This window comes from Octopus bimaculoides, chromosome 5 (assembly GCF_001194135.2).
Source record: "Octopus bimaculoides isolate UCB-OBI-ISO-001 chromosome 5, ASM119413v2, whole genome shotgun sequence".
Lineage (NCBI taxonomy): Eukaryota > Metazoa > Mollusca > Cephalopoda > Octopoda > Octopodidae > Octopus > Octopus bimaculoides.
This window is the reverse complement of record NC_068985.1, coordinates 88,866-104,890: the sequence shown is the minus strand read 5'-3', so window position 1 is coordinate 104,890 and position 16,025 is coordinate 88,866. Positions and strand designations below refer to the sequence as shown.

Sequence of the window (16,025 nt, the reverse complement as noted above, 5' to 3'; positions counted from 1 at the left end):
CAGTTTCACCAGTCCTCAGTCAAATCGTCCAATCCATGCTAGCATGGAAAGCGGATGTTAAACGATGATGATTTCCATGCTAGCATGGGTTGGACAATTTGACTGGGGACTGGCAAACCAGATGGCTACACCAGGCTCCAATCTGATCTGGCAGAGTTTCTACAGCTGGATGCCCTTCCTAATGCCAACCACTCCGAGAGTGTAGTGGATGCTTTTTACGTGCCACCTGCATGAGCCAGTCCCACGGTACTGGCAATGGTCACGCTCAAATAGTGTATTTTACATGCCACCTGTACAGGAGTCAGTCAGTCCAATGTTTTGTTCACATGCCACCGACACAAGTGACAGCAAGGCAAAGCTGGAGACGATCGCGCTCAAATGGTGCTTTTTATGTGCCACCAGCACGGGAGCGAGACCGCTGCTCTTGCAGTGACCCCACTCGGATGGTGCTGTTAGCACTCCACCGGCACAGGTGCCAGTCATCAAATTTGGTTCAACCCAAAAAGCAGAAAGGAAAACAGTAAAAGAGCCATCATCAGTAGTGTTGGTGAATTTCAGGGAACAGTGTTCTAATAGCTAACAATTGGTGTTGGTAGTTTATTCTGGGTTTCAGGAATTGTGAGCAGGGAAACATATTTTGTGAAACTCATGACTGCTGCACTGGGTTTTGTTTGTATTTTAGAAGCACATCTGCTGATGGCAGACACTGAATTCAGAAATGTGGCCAAAGTTGTTGTTGTTGTTGGAGAGATGGTGGATAATCTTGAAGGATTTTGATAAGTTAAGATGCTAGATATCGAGACTTTACAGTGTCAAAACTCAGAAAAACAATACATTCAAGATCTGGTGACTGACAGAGGTTATTTGCCTGGTTGTACATCTTGGTACTGCTTCCAGTAGATCGATATCCTGGACAAGGTGAGTGTTCCAAACTGGATATGCAAAGCAGTGCGACAGTGACTTTCCTTTCTATCTATAAGAGATTGACAAGATTAGAGCATGATCGGAGTCCGCTAAGTGTACCTTAGTAGTGAGGCTGATGACAATTTCATAACCAGTGATACATAGCAGATCCAAAGTGCTATTACCTCTTGTGGAAGAGGTGACTAATTGGGGCCAATGCAAAAATCAAGGAATCATTTGCACTTTGTGGCCAGAGAACAAAAATATGATCTTGTCTTTTAGGGGTAAACAGGTGAGCTAATGACAACGTTTTTGTTTGTTTTACATTGTCTACTAAGTTTCCTGATGGGTCAGTGTTGTTGTTTAGGTTGATGCATCACATAATCTGGAAGACTAACAATAACATGCATTCCAGGTGGGAACACCCTGTCTTCTTACACTGATATTAAAATCATTACATCCACTAAACATTGTCTTTATCCAAGTAGAAGACTTTGCTTTGCTACTGTGATATTTTTTGTCTCTCTCTCTCTCATTCTTCAAGATAGATACAAGTTGCAAGATGCAATAGAATGGATGACAACACCCCCACCATTCATCCTCATATTTCCAAGCTCTCATGGATTGGATGAGTGGTCACTGACCAAGTCAGTTCTTCAGAATTACTTCTCTCCTTCATTGGTTGAGAAACATTACTAATTTTATATAATGCCATGCCATTCCTAACACCAACCACTTTATAAAGGGTTCTAGGTGCATCTTATTGTGGCACAAGCATAACAAAGACAAGCGTCTTCTTAATAAAACGTGTAACGGAATCAGTGATCAAACTTTGAGCGCAGGGATTGTAGCAAGAAATAAATAAATAGGTTTGGGAAGAAGACAAGATCAAAGATGCAGCAACAGGTGATGCACAGTTTTATTATCCGCATTACATAATAGTAAAGATTTGTGGTGTAAAGGTGAACTAGTCTACGACTGGTGCAAAAAGAGTTCACTTACCAAAGAGATAATTACATGAAATAATTGCAATATAGTTAAATTATTTTTGATGTCTCAATAGAATGGATAGTGTTAAGATGGAAGTTGGAATGGGCCAACTGCAAAAAAACATCTCCAACCGATTTTCCTGCAATTTATTACTGAATTAAAACCTGGACCATGACGAAAAGACAGGATGCGGGGCTGGTAACAGCCCAAAGAGCAATGGAAAGATCGATGCTGTGAGTGTGTCTAAGAGTGAAGCGATCAGCAAGAAATCTGGTGAGAGAGACAGCATCACCAGATGTAGAAGGAAGAATTTCAGATGGATGGGGCACGTCACTCATTTCACTGACAATCGATGGACATACACAATTATGGTCTTGACTTTGACCGACTGGAGTGTCATGCTTCCTACCGACACCGCTGACCACAGCACACCATCCATTTCTTTCTGGATCTTGCCTCCTCAATCTACGTGGCTGTCAACCCTACTTTTTGGAGTCCCTCCAAGTGGCCTCTTCTGCTCGCATACTCAACAACTAAGCAAGTCCACCAATTGTCAGTGAACTGAATGACATCTGCAGCCCATCTGAAATTCTTCCTTCTGCATTTGGTGACGCTGTCTCTCGCACCAGATCTCTCTCTCTCTCTCTGATACTTTCACTCTGGATGTTCTCCTTTAACAACACTTTCAGCATTGATCTTTCCATTGTTCTTTGGGCCATTACCAGCCTCACATTCTCTCCCTTCATTGTGGCCCCGGTTTCACCTCGGTAGTAAATTGCAGGCAAGTAGGTGTGGTTGAAGAGGTTTGTGCAATTGGTCCAATCCAGCTTCCTTTCGAGACCAAACTCCACATACCACCCCACTGTATTAAGACATCCAATTTAATTTAACAATACTGCAATTATTTCACGTAATCACCTTTTTATAACAATGTCCTTTTACTTTTGTTTTTATTTTCTTATATCTGTGCCTTAAACTCCATTAAAGACAAAGACATACAACAGGAAAGACAAAACTAAAAACAAAAAACACATAGTGAAACCGTAAATGGTGCTTACTAAAAGCATAGTGGTGACCCGTCAACAACTGAAGATAAAAATGTCTCACAATAATCAAATATAGATTATAAATAAATATAATCAAATCATATTCTAAAATGTAAAACATGAAAATATTCATTTCAGACAAACCAAGTATTTCAGACAATGACTGGCCTGATTTCACACCACATTAGTGTCTTCTAAGAAAAAAATCAGAGGAACCATGTAAATAGAAACTAACATTAACTTATCCATTTCTATAAAGTTTACCTTCACCTGAGACTTTGTATATCAGAATGACAGAGAACAGGTTCCATTCCTAATTTACATTTGAAAACTTTGCTGTATAGTAATTCTATTAAACATATTGATATTACTGAAATTTCACAAATTATCCAACGAGGTTAGCATGGTTTGTAAAGTGGAACATTTAAAAGAGAATCCAGTTAATATAATATTTTGGAAGAGAGATCTAAAATAAGTCATTTAGTGATAAACATTTGAGTTAAGGACAGCATTTTTGGTTGTTTTACATTTTTTTTAAAGTTTACTGATAGGATATGGTTGTAGTTATTATTTAAGCGAACATCTCTCATAAACTGAAAGAATGACAAATGAAATGCGTTCCACGTATAAGCACCCTATCTTATTTCACAGTAATTTTATCCTTACATTCCAAGCAGAGAACTTTTCTTTGCTGTTGTTACAATCTTTGTCTCTCTCTCTCTCTCATTCTTCAAGGTAGATACAGGTTGCAAAATGCAATACAATCAATGACAAACATCCCTACCATTCATCCTCATATTTCCAAGCTCCCATGGATTGGATGAGTTGTCACTGTTCAAGTCAGTTGTTCTTCAGAATTCTTTCTCTCCTTCATTGATTGAGGAACATATCTCACTTAAACATTACTGACTTTATAGAATGCCATGTCATTCCTAACACCAACCACTTTATAAAGGGTTCTAGGTGCATTTTATTATAGCACAAGCAGGAGAAACATTGTCATCTCTAATAAAATGTCTACCAAAGGCCTGATTCAAACTTTTGAGCCTAGAGTTTGCAGCAAGAAAGAAGTAAATAGTTTGGAAATAAAGCAAGAGTGGATTGTAGCATCAGGTGATGGTGTGCCATAGAAGGTTTGTCAGCAGACATGTACTAGAAGCTTTTTCCAAGACAGGTACAGATTGCAAGATGCAATATATTCAATGAAAATGTCCTCAACGTCTATCTTAAGACTTCCAGCCTCCCATGGAATGGATGAGCGTACACGGTCAAAGTGAGTTCTTCTTCAATACCGCTTCCCTCCATCATTGGCTGAAGAACATATCTCACTTTACTGCTTCAAATAGTGGTATTCCATGAAGTTATCGCTTTTGGAATAAAGCAAAACCAGTCTGCAGCAACAGGACATGGTGTACCATTGAAAGTTACTCAGTTTTGTTCTAAACATTATATAAAAGTAGAGATTTGTGGTATAAAGTTGAAGTGACTGAGGACTGGTGCAGGACAAAAATAATTTACTTAGTAAAGGAATCTATTGACACTATTTCAATATGTCACAGAAAGAATCTGTTCCAAACACTTTGTTGTAATTTAATTTGGGAAAGGCCATTCTAAATGTTCTGTGCCACACAGGAGAACTTGGTAATGGCTACTACAGATCTTCATTGTAGACTATCATTAGTGTCCAAGTCTTCGCATGAGAGGCTGTCATATGATGAGTGACTGACGATGACTTTGAGCCCTGCCATCCTCACGTGCTTCAACTCTCAGGCAGTTACCAATGCAGACTCCACTCCTGAACAAATTCAATACACTCAGAAATTGAGCAAAGTGAAATGGCCCCGGCGACGTCTGCACTCAATGGATGTTACTCTGTCCACCTTCCTTTCATAGATATGTCCACACAGTCATTCCAGCCTCTGATTCCAATTCTGAAGAAGCTGTAGTGCAATGCTTCACCGAGAGCCAGACCTGTGTCTACCTCTGTCTTATTTCTGCCAATGATATACTTGCCATTGTCTTTGTCCGATAAAGATAGAAAACCACTAGTTTTGCAGGTCCTGACAGACACCTGCTCCTTCACGCTGAATTCCACCAAAGAAAACATAGGTATTTGAAGCTGTCATCACCTGACAAATAAAAAAGTCTGCCTGTCTCAGCATCCCTAACAAACACCCACTCTTTCGTGCTCAATTCAACCGACAGAAGAGCAGCGATCATTCAAGGCATACTGGACAGGTTGGTATCTGGGGAGCAGCTACGTCCATGGTGACTGGTGCATGTCTATTTTAAATGAGGCGAACAATTACAAAGGGACAGGTCACAAAGATGTGCCGTTACCCCGTTGTCAAATCAAAAGTCGGATAAATAGCAGGCAATCCATTCTGTCTGGTGAGAGCTTTTATGCTTTTCCTGTTGTGTCCATGCACCTCCTAAGTTGATGTAGTCACACCTAAACCTACAAGCAGCTTCCTCTCACTCTGTCTGTCTGTCCCTCTTTATCTATATATATATATATATATGATGTTGTCTCTCTGACTGGTTGGCTATCTACCTATCTGTCTGTCTATCTAGGTAGCTCTAAGTTCCCCGACAGATTGCTGCTGAAAATGTGTCAATCTCGTCATTTGAAATGGGGTTCACATTCTCTCCTCTGGTGGTGGACGTACGCAGGAAATAAAGACAGCCATCTGAATCACTGACACTTTGGTGATATCTTTTACAATACCAGGTATGCCATGCCATAACCCTTGGCTCAATTTCAGATATTGGCAACAAGTGAGCTGTAAAAAGCAGCATCGTCTTCAATGGAATATTCAGTAAAAAAAGGAAATGTTTTGCCATGCCTGCATTTACTGTTTTCCTAATTTTGTTGTATGGCAGTTTCATGTGGGACAATCACATACATGCACACACACACACAAGCACATACACGAACTGACCGCTGTTCATTTCTCTGAGCATGGCTGGAAGACGATTCAAGTTTCCGCTGGGGTGTGAAGCCAGAAACAGATGCATCTATCCGTCAGAAGTCGACGAGATGGCAGAAACGTTAGTACGCCGGACGAAATGCTTTGCGGTATTTCGTCTGCCGTTATGTTCTGAGTTCAAATTCCGCCGAGGTCAACTTTGCCTTTCATCCTTTCCGGGTCGATAAATTAAGGGTCAAACTAAAGCGTTTGACCCGTATTTTTGTCACCGGGTCAAACGCTTTAGTTTGACCATAATTATTGAGGCTTTTCTTCAACAAAAACAATAACAATATTTAACAAAAACATCTTTAAATGATTATTCTGACCGTCTGCCAAGCAAATGGAAAGCATTAATTGAAGTAGATGGTGAATATGCTCCGGAATAATCATTTAAAGATGTTTTTCTTACATGTTGTTATTGTTTTTGTTAAAAAAAAGGTGCAATAATTATGCACCAATCCAATAGTACTAATTAATAGTTTATCATAATAAAGTGCCCATCAATTGATTACAGTTATTTACTTACTGATATGCTGTAAAGACCAACCACCTATTGTCCGTAATGGGTTTGACCAAAGACCAGCTTTCGATATAGTTATTCAGTTGAATTTAAAAACAAAGGGACAAGACTGTTTATACGGGTGGAATGAATGAATGAATGAATAAAAGTGTGGAAAAGCAGTAGATGTTTTAAGTGGCCCAAATCGCTTAGGACATTGCATATAAAAAAAAATGTAAGCAAGCAGAATGCAAACGAATAAACAAGGCCAGTAGTGTCATTAAAACCTAGAGAGGTACTTATCTGGACAATTGTGAATTAAGGCGGTTGGGGTGGACAAATGCTTTTTAAAATAGACAGGAATTAACTCGTAGGAAAGGAAATAGAGAGGGAGATAAAGGTGCAAACTACGGTCAAGGGGAAGTAATGAGTGAGGAAGTGACCTACATTTGGAGAATTATAATATAAAGTCTAACTTCTGAACTAGCATCCACAGTCCCCAAGCAGTGGGTTGGCGAGACAAACAAACAGCTATTGGCTGAACATCCCTAAATACATTCAGCCTAGTGGTCATATGTGCATAAAAGTTTCATGTGTTTTCCTTCTTTAATCTTGGTCTCTGCTGTAAGAACTTGAAAATTAATACAAATTAAAATAACTTCAAATAGTATGAAGACAAACATTGTAGGGAAAAAGTTGTACACTTCCTTTATCCAAAGTTATATAAAAAGAGGGAGACACTGTAGCTTTTCCACAATCACATGGAATTAAAATAACAAATTAATTACAACAGGATTTTTCAGTACAGTTATTTTTAACTTTTAAATTTTGGGATTTATTTTCATAGGCACAACATTTGCAGTAATCAATAAATGACGATGATCCTCCAGCTAGAATATAAAATAGAACATTCTACTAACCCTACTTTAGAGAAGTCTGTCTTAAACCACAACAGGACAGAGTGAAATATCTGTACATACATTGTGCTTATATAGAAATACTATATAAGAAGAAAAAACATCAGTATATATGTAGAAAGTATTCTACTCTCAGCTATGAATGAAGGTAGATAAGTATTAAAAATAGCAGAGGATATTAAAACTGTCTTTATAACAATGGAAGTGTTTAGGGAGGGGATTAGATATCCAAGAACAACAACAAATGAACATTTTGAAGTTTATCTTTATTTCAAAAGTCAATTTTTAACAAAGGAGCCAAACCAGTGAAGGGCGTCTCTATGAGATAGACAGTCCTGCTAGAATTAGTAGCCAAATCCACTGTACTTCACACCTTATCCCTTTAAAGTAGGACGCATTCAACAATATGGTTCTGAGTTGTCTACACTCAAGAAAAAGACAGGATGGCCCTGGCTGGAATGCATTTAATCATAAGCCCCTGTTTGGTCAAGGTTAACCTGAGACAACAACATTTACACAGCAATTCACTCTGCAACTAATGACAAGCACTCAAGTGCAGTCAAACACTCAGCTTCTTCAAGAGCTGCACTTAATGTTTCGAGTATTCGTGTTTGTGGATCACAACTTGTAAACCATTCGTACAGCATATTGTAGCCCTGTTTTACAGTGTTATTAGAACCATCATCAATTTCCAGCTCAGTAATTTCAATACCTAAAAAAACACCTGCAACAACAATAATACAAAAGTTGTGTACCGTCGGCTTTTTATGAACAAACAAACAAACAAACAATTCCAATGAAGACAAAAGAATAACTAACAAACACGAAGAATGTAAGGCATTGTTTTCTATTTCTAAAGATGACAAAAACAAAAATAAAGCGGTTGAATTAAAGGAAATTTTTAAAGAAAATTTATTGAAAATTACACTTGAGAATATTTATGGTAAACAAAAGGCAGGAGTGTTTCTGTAAACAAAAATGTATGAAAATCTAAAGTATCAACATAGACGACCAACAGGCAAACCATTTGATCCATCCATTCCCTCTGCTCAATATTCCTGGGAGGGTTATGGGAATAGAGTCTTCAGGCACCTCCTCCTCCACAGAGTCCTATCAGAAACAACCATCATTACACATTTTGGTTGGATTCTCAAGCATGAACAACTAAGTCTATGGATATCATCCAACCATTTCATTCTTAGTTTACCCCTAGGTCTCCAGCTCCATTGGTTTGGCTTGAAGAACCAATCTTGTAATTCATTCCTGTGACATTCTGATCACATTTCTGTAGTATCACAGGTGTGGAGAAGAAGTGACTCAACCTGGAGAGACTCCCTGATCTCTAAACTATACATCGTTATGAGTAACATTACTCCAGAGACCTTTTAAAGGAATCCTATAAATCTATTTTAATCTGGCAGACTTCAGATCTGATATTCAAAGGGTCATGAAAGTAATATATCTCAGCGCAATCAATCCCCTTTGTAAAGTTCCCAATAGGACACTGAAAATCGAAATTCAATCCCATTTGAGTCTTCTTCAATGAACTCCAGATTCGACCAATTTTCCTGAACCTATCCAGTTATTAATTATGTCAGTCCCAGTAAGAGAGGCCACCTCCAGTTTGGCTTGACTTGTGAATATTCATTTTCTGATAAATTTCTTTAAAGGGATTCTCTCTTTTTGGCTGCAGGGAATATGATATGATGTGGCTGCGTCACCCCTATTCAGCCTGTTTTTATTGAAACATCTAAAGACATATATCATGTGGTAAAGTCATTCCAATATGGCAATATAAATTGCAATTATCAGCTTCCAACACAATAACCCAACCCATAATGGTTTCAAGAAGAACCTAACTCAAGGTCTTATTTTGGAATAAGGACAAACCAAAATGTCATTAACTCAGCTGTTTACCCTTGAACAACATATTTTTCTTCCTTATTCCAAAAAGACAATATTAAACGCCATTTGTATCTTCTAGTTTATCCATTATTACCAACCATGCTAACCTCAGTGGATATTTTATGAACTTTTAGTAATATCTTTAATAGAATTGCTTTACAGTTAACCTTTCAATTGGAAATTAGAAATGTAACCTGTACTTTTTCATTCTGACAAATAACTCAGGTGAAAGTAAAATTTATAGAAATCAGTTAGGTACTGTAATTTCATACTCACCCACTTGCCACCAATCACTTCCTAACCTCTTGGCCACCCTCAGAAGATCCTTCTCCTCCAGCTTTCGACTCTCTGAAATAAATATTTCCAAGGTTTATAATCTATTCCTTATTACTGAGGCATTCTTACTGTCAATGGTCCACTGGTGACCACTATGGTCTTGTTCAACTTTTTTTATCTTTCTACAGTGGTCCCATGTAGTCCCATAGGTTCTCAACAAAATAGATTAACCTTCCTAAATCTCGTTTCTCTATTAAGACGTCATTTAATTATCATTTGATAAGACTGGTTTTTTTCTTGGTACTCTCTATTTCCTTCCTTATATCTATGATTTGACTTCACTAACATTCTTCTCATCTTCTGCTTAATTCCAATGTCAAACAAAGGTGCTTTCCAAAGATCTAACCACAAATACAATGGCAGACATGTAGGATAAACATATACCTAACTTCTTTGTTAAGGGTTGTTGTTTGTAATCTTGAATCATAACTCCCCACATCCCAGTTCACAAGAACATCATCTGATTCAGGAAACATTTTTTTTAAGACTCCTTAATAAATAATTTTTTTTAAATCCTTTATTTCCAAAAAGTTTTGACTTATCTATTGCTTATAAGGTGTCTTCTCTTTGTGCCATGATCTCAATGCCTCTACTTTTGTTGGACAATGAGGTGGTGTACCATTGTCCTCAACAGTTTACAGGTCTGTCTTTATCCTTTGGCATGGTTTCTCCTGCTTCTTTGAATTTCACTTGTTTCTGTTGACCTTTGGCAACTGACAACATTATTTATTGCCTTAAACCACATTCTTGACCAACTAATTAGTTAATCCAGTCCATCGAGAACTATTTGCATACCATTTTGCTCTGTCGTTAGTATTGTTATGTCATCCACTGATGCTGTCTTAGGTGATCTACGTAACATCTCCATAACAATCTCAAACCAAATGACTGATATTTCCAAGTTTTACATTTTATAGCATAATTTCACTATCTTTATTAACCCTTTCATTACCAACCTGGTTGAAACCAGCTCTGGCTTTGAGTACAAATGTTTTCTTAAGTTGTGAATTAAAATCTTCCACCAAACCTTAGTTACAATTTATGTTCTTAACACTAGTTGAATGATAACTAAATTATTTTACTAAATTCTTTGTTATAGTTAAAGTAATTGAAAGAAACACAGAGCATCTCAAATACAGTAACGAAAGAATTAATGATCTACATTTTATTATTGTAAAACATTTCTATCATAAATGGTCAACTGGTGACCAACCATGCTTTTGGTCAAAACTACTAAGTTGTAACAATATGTGATAAGCTAAATATTTAGAACCACAACCAAATAGACAAGAGCCCTCCTTCACTAAACAACATTTATCTCATTTTGTTTATTTCTGATGTCAACTCAGTTCATCCACATCCTCCTCATCATCATTTAATGTACATTCTCCATGCTAGCATGGGTTGGGCGATTTGACCAGGGATGGAAAGCTGAGGGGCTGCACCAGACTCCAGTCTCATTTGGCATGCTTTCTACAGCTAGATGCCCTTCCTAATGCCAACCACTCTGAAAGCGTAACAGGTCCTTTTACATGCCACCAACATGGGTGCTACTTGCATGACACCAGTATCTGCCATGACTACGATCCCACTCGACTTGATGGGTCTTCTTCGAAAGCAAAGCAAATCTGAACTTTGCCCAGCTTATTCTTATTCTCCCAGCTACGCTCTCACAGCATCCACATCTGTTATTGACATTGCTACCTAAAGAAAGAAAGCTACCAACTACCTCCAGCTATTTCTTTACAGTTCGTTTCATAAAAATACAGAAATAATCCTACTTTGTAGGGTTATGGTCCTGTACCCAAGCAAAACAATCACATTACATAGAGGGTAACAGAGTGTAAAATGTTAGGTGAGGGAAGATGACAAAATAAGGTTACATAGACATACAGGTGTAAGAAAATTAATGAACAATAGCAGATTAATTATCATGTTAATGGTGGATGCACACATGCACACGCGTGCGCACACATACACACAGAGGAATAAATGGAAGAATAAGCAAGTTAGGCAAATTGATATACAAAGAATATTAAAACTTTTCTTCAACCCCTTTAATTCCTGATATCATTTCTATTCTGTGTAAGTCGGACCTTTTTATATGTAAGCATATGTACATTTTTTTGTATCAAATGTATTTAATATTCTTTGTATACCAACTTAACCTAACTTGCTCCTTCTCCTTACATTTACTCCTCTACCTGCTCGAGTGCACCTGAGCACTACAAAGTCTATTCTATACGGGGAATACCTGTCTCTCATCTCTCTCTCTCTCTCTTTCTCTGTCATACACACACATATATATATATATATAATACTATAGCACACTGACTGACAGTGAAATACTAGGTATTGATGTGGATTGTATATAACCTGACTAAAGAATATGTGGCCTTCATTAAAATAAATATGATTGCATCTGAGCAAGGTTGATATTATGGTGGCTATGTGAGCAATCAAAGAAAACCATTTCTAGGTTCTGTGTCAACTACTAATAATAAATTCTTTTGTTGGCCACATTACAAGGACTAGGTTTGAAGATCTAATTTAAAGGAAATAATGAAGTCAGAACTAAAGCCAAAGGTACTAATTATAGACAGTTATGAACAAAGAGTTGAGTGTTCAAGTCACACTGGAAACTGATACTGTTATTTCTATCTGTATAGTTTATATGTTAGAGAAATCAATTAGGTATTGGTAATTTATACTCACCAACTGCTTCTGTCACCGTCCAGACTTGCTTGTCTTCCATCATCAGAGTCTCTGAAATATGTGTTTGCAAGTTTTATATTTCATAGCACTGTATAGGAGTGGAAGAATAGGGGTAGCAGGGAACTGTATCACATAGCTAGATGAGAAGCTAGGAGACAAGTACATCTAGTCAAGGGAGTAGCAAAAACGACATGAGGACCAAAAGACTTGAAGTGTTTCCGATTGCAAGACAGTGTGTGAGAGAAAATCATGAGGTCATACAAGAGAAATGTGCCTGCATGGATAATGCTTCACGTGCATTTAATGATTCTGCAAAAAAAGAGGCTTGGAAATGCCATTTTTAAAACTGCTAAATGTGGAGAATGAATGGGAGGAAGAGTCTTCTGCGAGATGTTGACCCAACTGAGGGGACCAGCTATCCGAATCAACAGTAGCTTAGTAGATAAAGCAATTAAGGACATGAAGACAGGGGAAACCCCCCAGCCCATTAGAAATTTCTGCTGAGATGCTTAAAATATCTGGCAGACTATACAGGAGGCTAAGCCACCCGTATAGTTAATCAGGTTTTCCACAAGGGAGTCATACCCAACAATTGGTATAGCAACATCATAGTCAACTGCTACAAAGGCAAAGGTGAAGCCTTGGACAGGAATAATTACAGAGGCAGCAAACAGCTGGACCAGTTGATGAAAATCCCAGAGAAGGTCATAGCTCAATCAATTAGGGAGAGAAATATTAGAGTAGATTAAATGCAGTTCGGATTTGTTCCAGCACTATATTCCTAGTTAGGCAACTGCAGAAGAAATATCTAGCCAAAAAGAAACCCATGTACCTGACATTTGTTGACACAGAGAAAGCCATTGACAGAGTCCCCCATTCCCTTATCTGGTGATCAATGTGGAAGCTAGGGATAGATGAGTGTTTGGAGGGAACTGTACAGGCCAAGTACAGAAATGCTGTCAGTAAGGTGAAGATTACCAACAGGCATAGCCAGGAATTCAGTGTACAAGTAGGGGTTCACCAAGGATCAGTCCTCAGCCCCGTATTGTTCATCATAGTCCTCAGGGATTAACAGAGGAATTTAAGACATGCTACCACTGGGAGATCCTCTGTGCTGATGACCTTGTTCTTATAATCAATTCCCTACCTCAACTGGAGAAGAAATCTCAACCCTGGAGGCAAGATCTGGAGTCAAAGAGTCTTAGAGCTAAACAAAAACCAAAGTCTTAGAATGTAGGAGAGCAGGTAAATCTCAAATCCCTTCAAGTAGATTGCCCTGCTCGATCTGTAGGAAAGGCATTGGTGGTATAAACTTCATAAGATTACCCGGTGCAAACTATAGACTCATAACAAGTGCAGCAAGATCGAAGGAAAGTTAACTGGCAAAATAGTTTCTGAGTGTGGAAGGTGCACAGGTACAACAGTGAAACAATGATGAGTAAAATTTCTTCATCTTTATTAATATACAATATTTTATTATTTTGAGATGAGACGTTTCTTTCAACAACATTCAACTGATGACCACAATGGTTTTGGTTAACATTTTAAAAAATTCCCACAGTGTTACTAAGGAATAACTCAATATTTAAGTCTACAATAAAATAGATTCACATTCCTAAATTTCCACCCTACACTATTTAATAATTCTGCAATTATCTCATCTAATTACTCCTCGATAACACTGTTTATCTCTTAGTTTTGTCTTTCCTTTTTCATTTTCTTTTTTCAGTAATATAATTCATAGAATCGTTTTACATCTTACTTTCAAATGGAAAATAGGAATGGGCCCTGTTCCCAGTCATTCTGACAAACAGTAGCTCAGGTGAAGGTAATATTTATAGAAATTAATTATGTTCAGTTATTTGACACTTACTTTCTGAAGTGGATGCAACTGTCTGGACTTGCTTTGTCACTGATTTTGGCCTCACTAAAATAAATATTTGCAAGTTTTACACTTTATTATCAATTTTTTTTTAATCTTCATCAATAATCTATATTATTTCATTATGAGTTGTACTGATCATCAGTGGTCAACTAGTGACCAATATGGTTTTGGCTAACATTTTTACAGGCTCAACAGTGTTGTGTAATAGCTCAGTATTTTGAGTCATCACAAACTAGATTAAATTTCTAGATCCCATTCCTTTATTGAAACATTCTGTATAATGTGATAATTCTGCAATAATCTCATTCAATTATCAATTGATAACAAATTTTTACTTAGTTTTCTCTTTCATTTCCTATTTTAGTGCCAAATCTATTACTTCACACTGTCCTCTCTCCTCTAGACATCTCAAAACAACATTGTCCACCTCTTACGTGTTGTATGAATGTCAACCAAGTTGATCATCAAAGATCTGGCCACAAACACAACACACAACCTCAGGTAGGATAAACATACAGCTACTCTTTTGTGAAACATTGCTGTTGGTGTCTGATTGAGGAAATATTTCAAGACACCTTAATAAAGTAGCATTTTAAAAGGTGAATAATGATTCATTCTACACTGCCAGAACAGAAACTGGTATTCGGTGAATGGAATTTCATTATAACATTTAATGCAATTACTTTACAGCCAACCTTTCAGGTGGAGATTAGGAAAGAAGAACCTGCTCCCAGACATTCTGACAAACAAAATAACTCAGGTGAAGGTAAACTTTATAGCAAAGAATTAGATACTCTTAATTCATACTCACCAGCTGCCTCAGCCACCGTCTGGACTCCTTTCTCTTTCATCTTTGAAGCCTCTGAAATATGTGTTTCTAAGTTTTATACTTAATAGAAAACAACTTTATCTCTATTATTAATCTACTAGTGTGCCCGTGCCGTCAGAAATGATGGCATGAAAATGATACGGAAAATAAAATTAAAATATTACAACCTTTATCTAAGCAAATGCTTCAATACCACATTTCTAGTGAAAACCCTACCACCAATGAGTTCAATTGGTTTTGGATCGTCCTCTCTCTATTGAGACACCCTACACTATTTAGCAATTCTGAAACTCTCTCATCTTACTCCTCGATAACACTGTTTATCTCTTAGTTTTGTCTTTCCTTTTTCATTTTCTTTTTTCAGTAATATAATTCATAGAATCGTTTTACATCTTACTTTCAAATGGAAAATAGGAATGGGCCCTGTTCCCAGTCATTCTGACAAACAGTAGCTCAGGTGAAGGTAATATTTATAGAAATTAATTATGTTCAGTTATTTGACACTTACTTTCTGAAGTGGATGCAACTGTCTGGACTTGCTTTGTCACTGATTTTGGTCTCACTGAAATAAATATTTGCAAGTTTTACACTTTATTATCAATTTATTTTTTAATCTTCATCCATAATCTGTATATATAAAACTGAGCATGTGCGTCCATCTGTCTGTTTGTTTGTGTGCATCACTAAAACTCGAGAACTACCCAACCGATTTCATTCAAATTTTACACATGCGTTAGTTAGGATCCATGGAGTTTAATGGGCCAAAGAAATTTTCAACTTCTTGTCTAGTGCGAGCCCGGAGCAATCTCTTAGACTGTTTCAGTAATACATGTCAAAAGTGAAACAATAACATCTCTATTGTAATGTGGGATAATAGTTTCACAATGTATATGATATATACATAATGAAACTATTATCTCACATTACATATATACATACATACATATATATATATAAAAATATATATATATATCATCATATATATATATATATATATATATATATATATATATATATATATATATATA

At 37.1% G+C, this 16,025-nt stretch overlaps 2 protein-coding genes across 9 annotated transcripts in view; both read right to left on the bottom strand.

The window, feature by feature from the left end:
* The window catches only part of LOC106873775 (ropporin-1-like protein), a 36,044-nt gene extending 29,490 nt beyond the window's left edge, over positions 1-6,554 (bottom strand). The window contains exon 1 of the mRNA XM_014921282.2: positions 6,438-6,554. The gene's annotated coding sequence lies outside the window, so the exon portion shown is untranslated. The remainder of the gene's footprint in view (positions 1-6,437) is intronic.
* Positions 6,555-7,574: 1,020 nt separating this feature from the next.
* The window catches only part of LOC106873773 (E3 ubiquitin-protein ligase MIB2), a 58,923-nt gene continuing 50,472 nt past the window's right edge, over positions 7,575-16,025 (bottom strand). For 7 of the 8 annotated variants that reach the window (XM_014921273.2, XM_014921276.2, XM_014921272.2 and 4 more), the window contains exons 12-17: positions 15,506-15,559; positions 14,980-15,030; positions 14,157-14,210; positions 12,284-12,334; positions 9,509-9,580; positions 7,575-8,051 (exon numbers count right to left, since the gene is read on the bottom strand). In XM_014921273.2, the coding sequence (XP_014776759.1) occupies positions 7,852-8,051; positions 9,509-9,580; positions 12,284-12,334; positions 14,157-14,210; positions 14,980-15,030; positions 15,506-15,559 (482 nt within the window). In that variant the 3' untranslated portion in view covers positions 7,575-7,851. The remainder of the gene's footprint in view (positions 8,052-9,508; positions 9,581-12,283; positions 12,335-14,156; positions 14,211-14,979; positions 15,031-15,505; positions 15,560-16,025) is intronic. The other variant, XM_014921277.2, reaches the window with a different exon arrangement.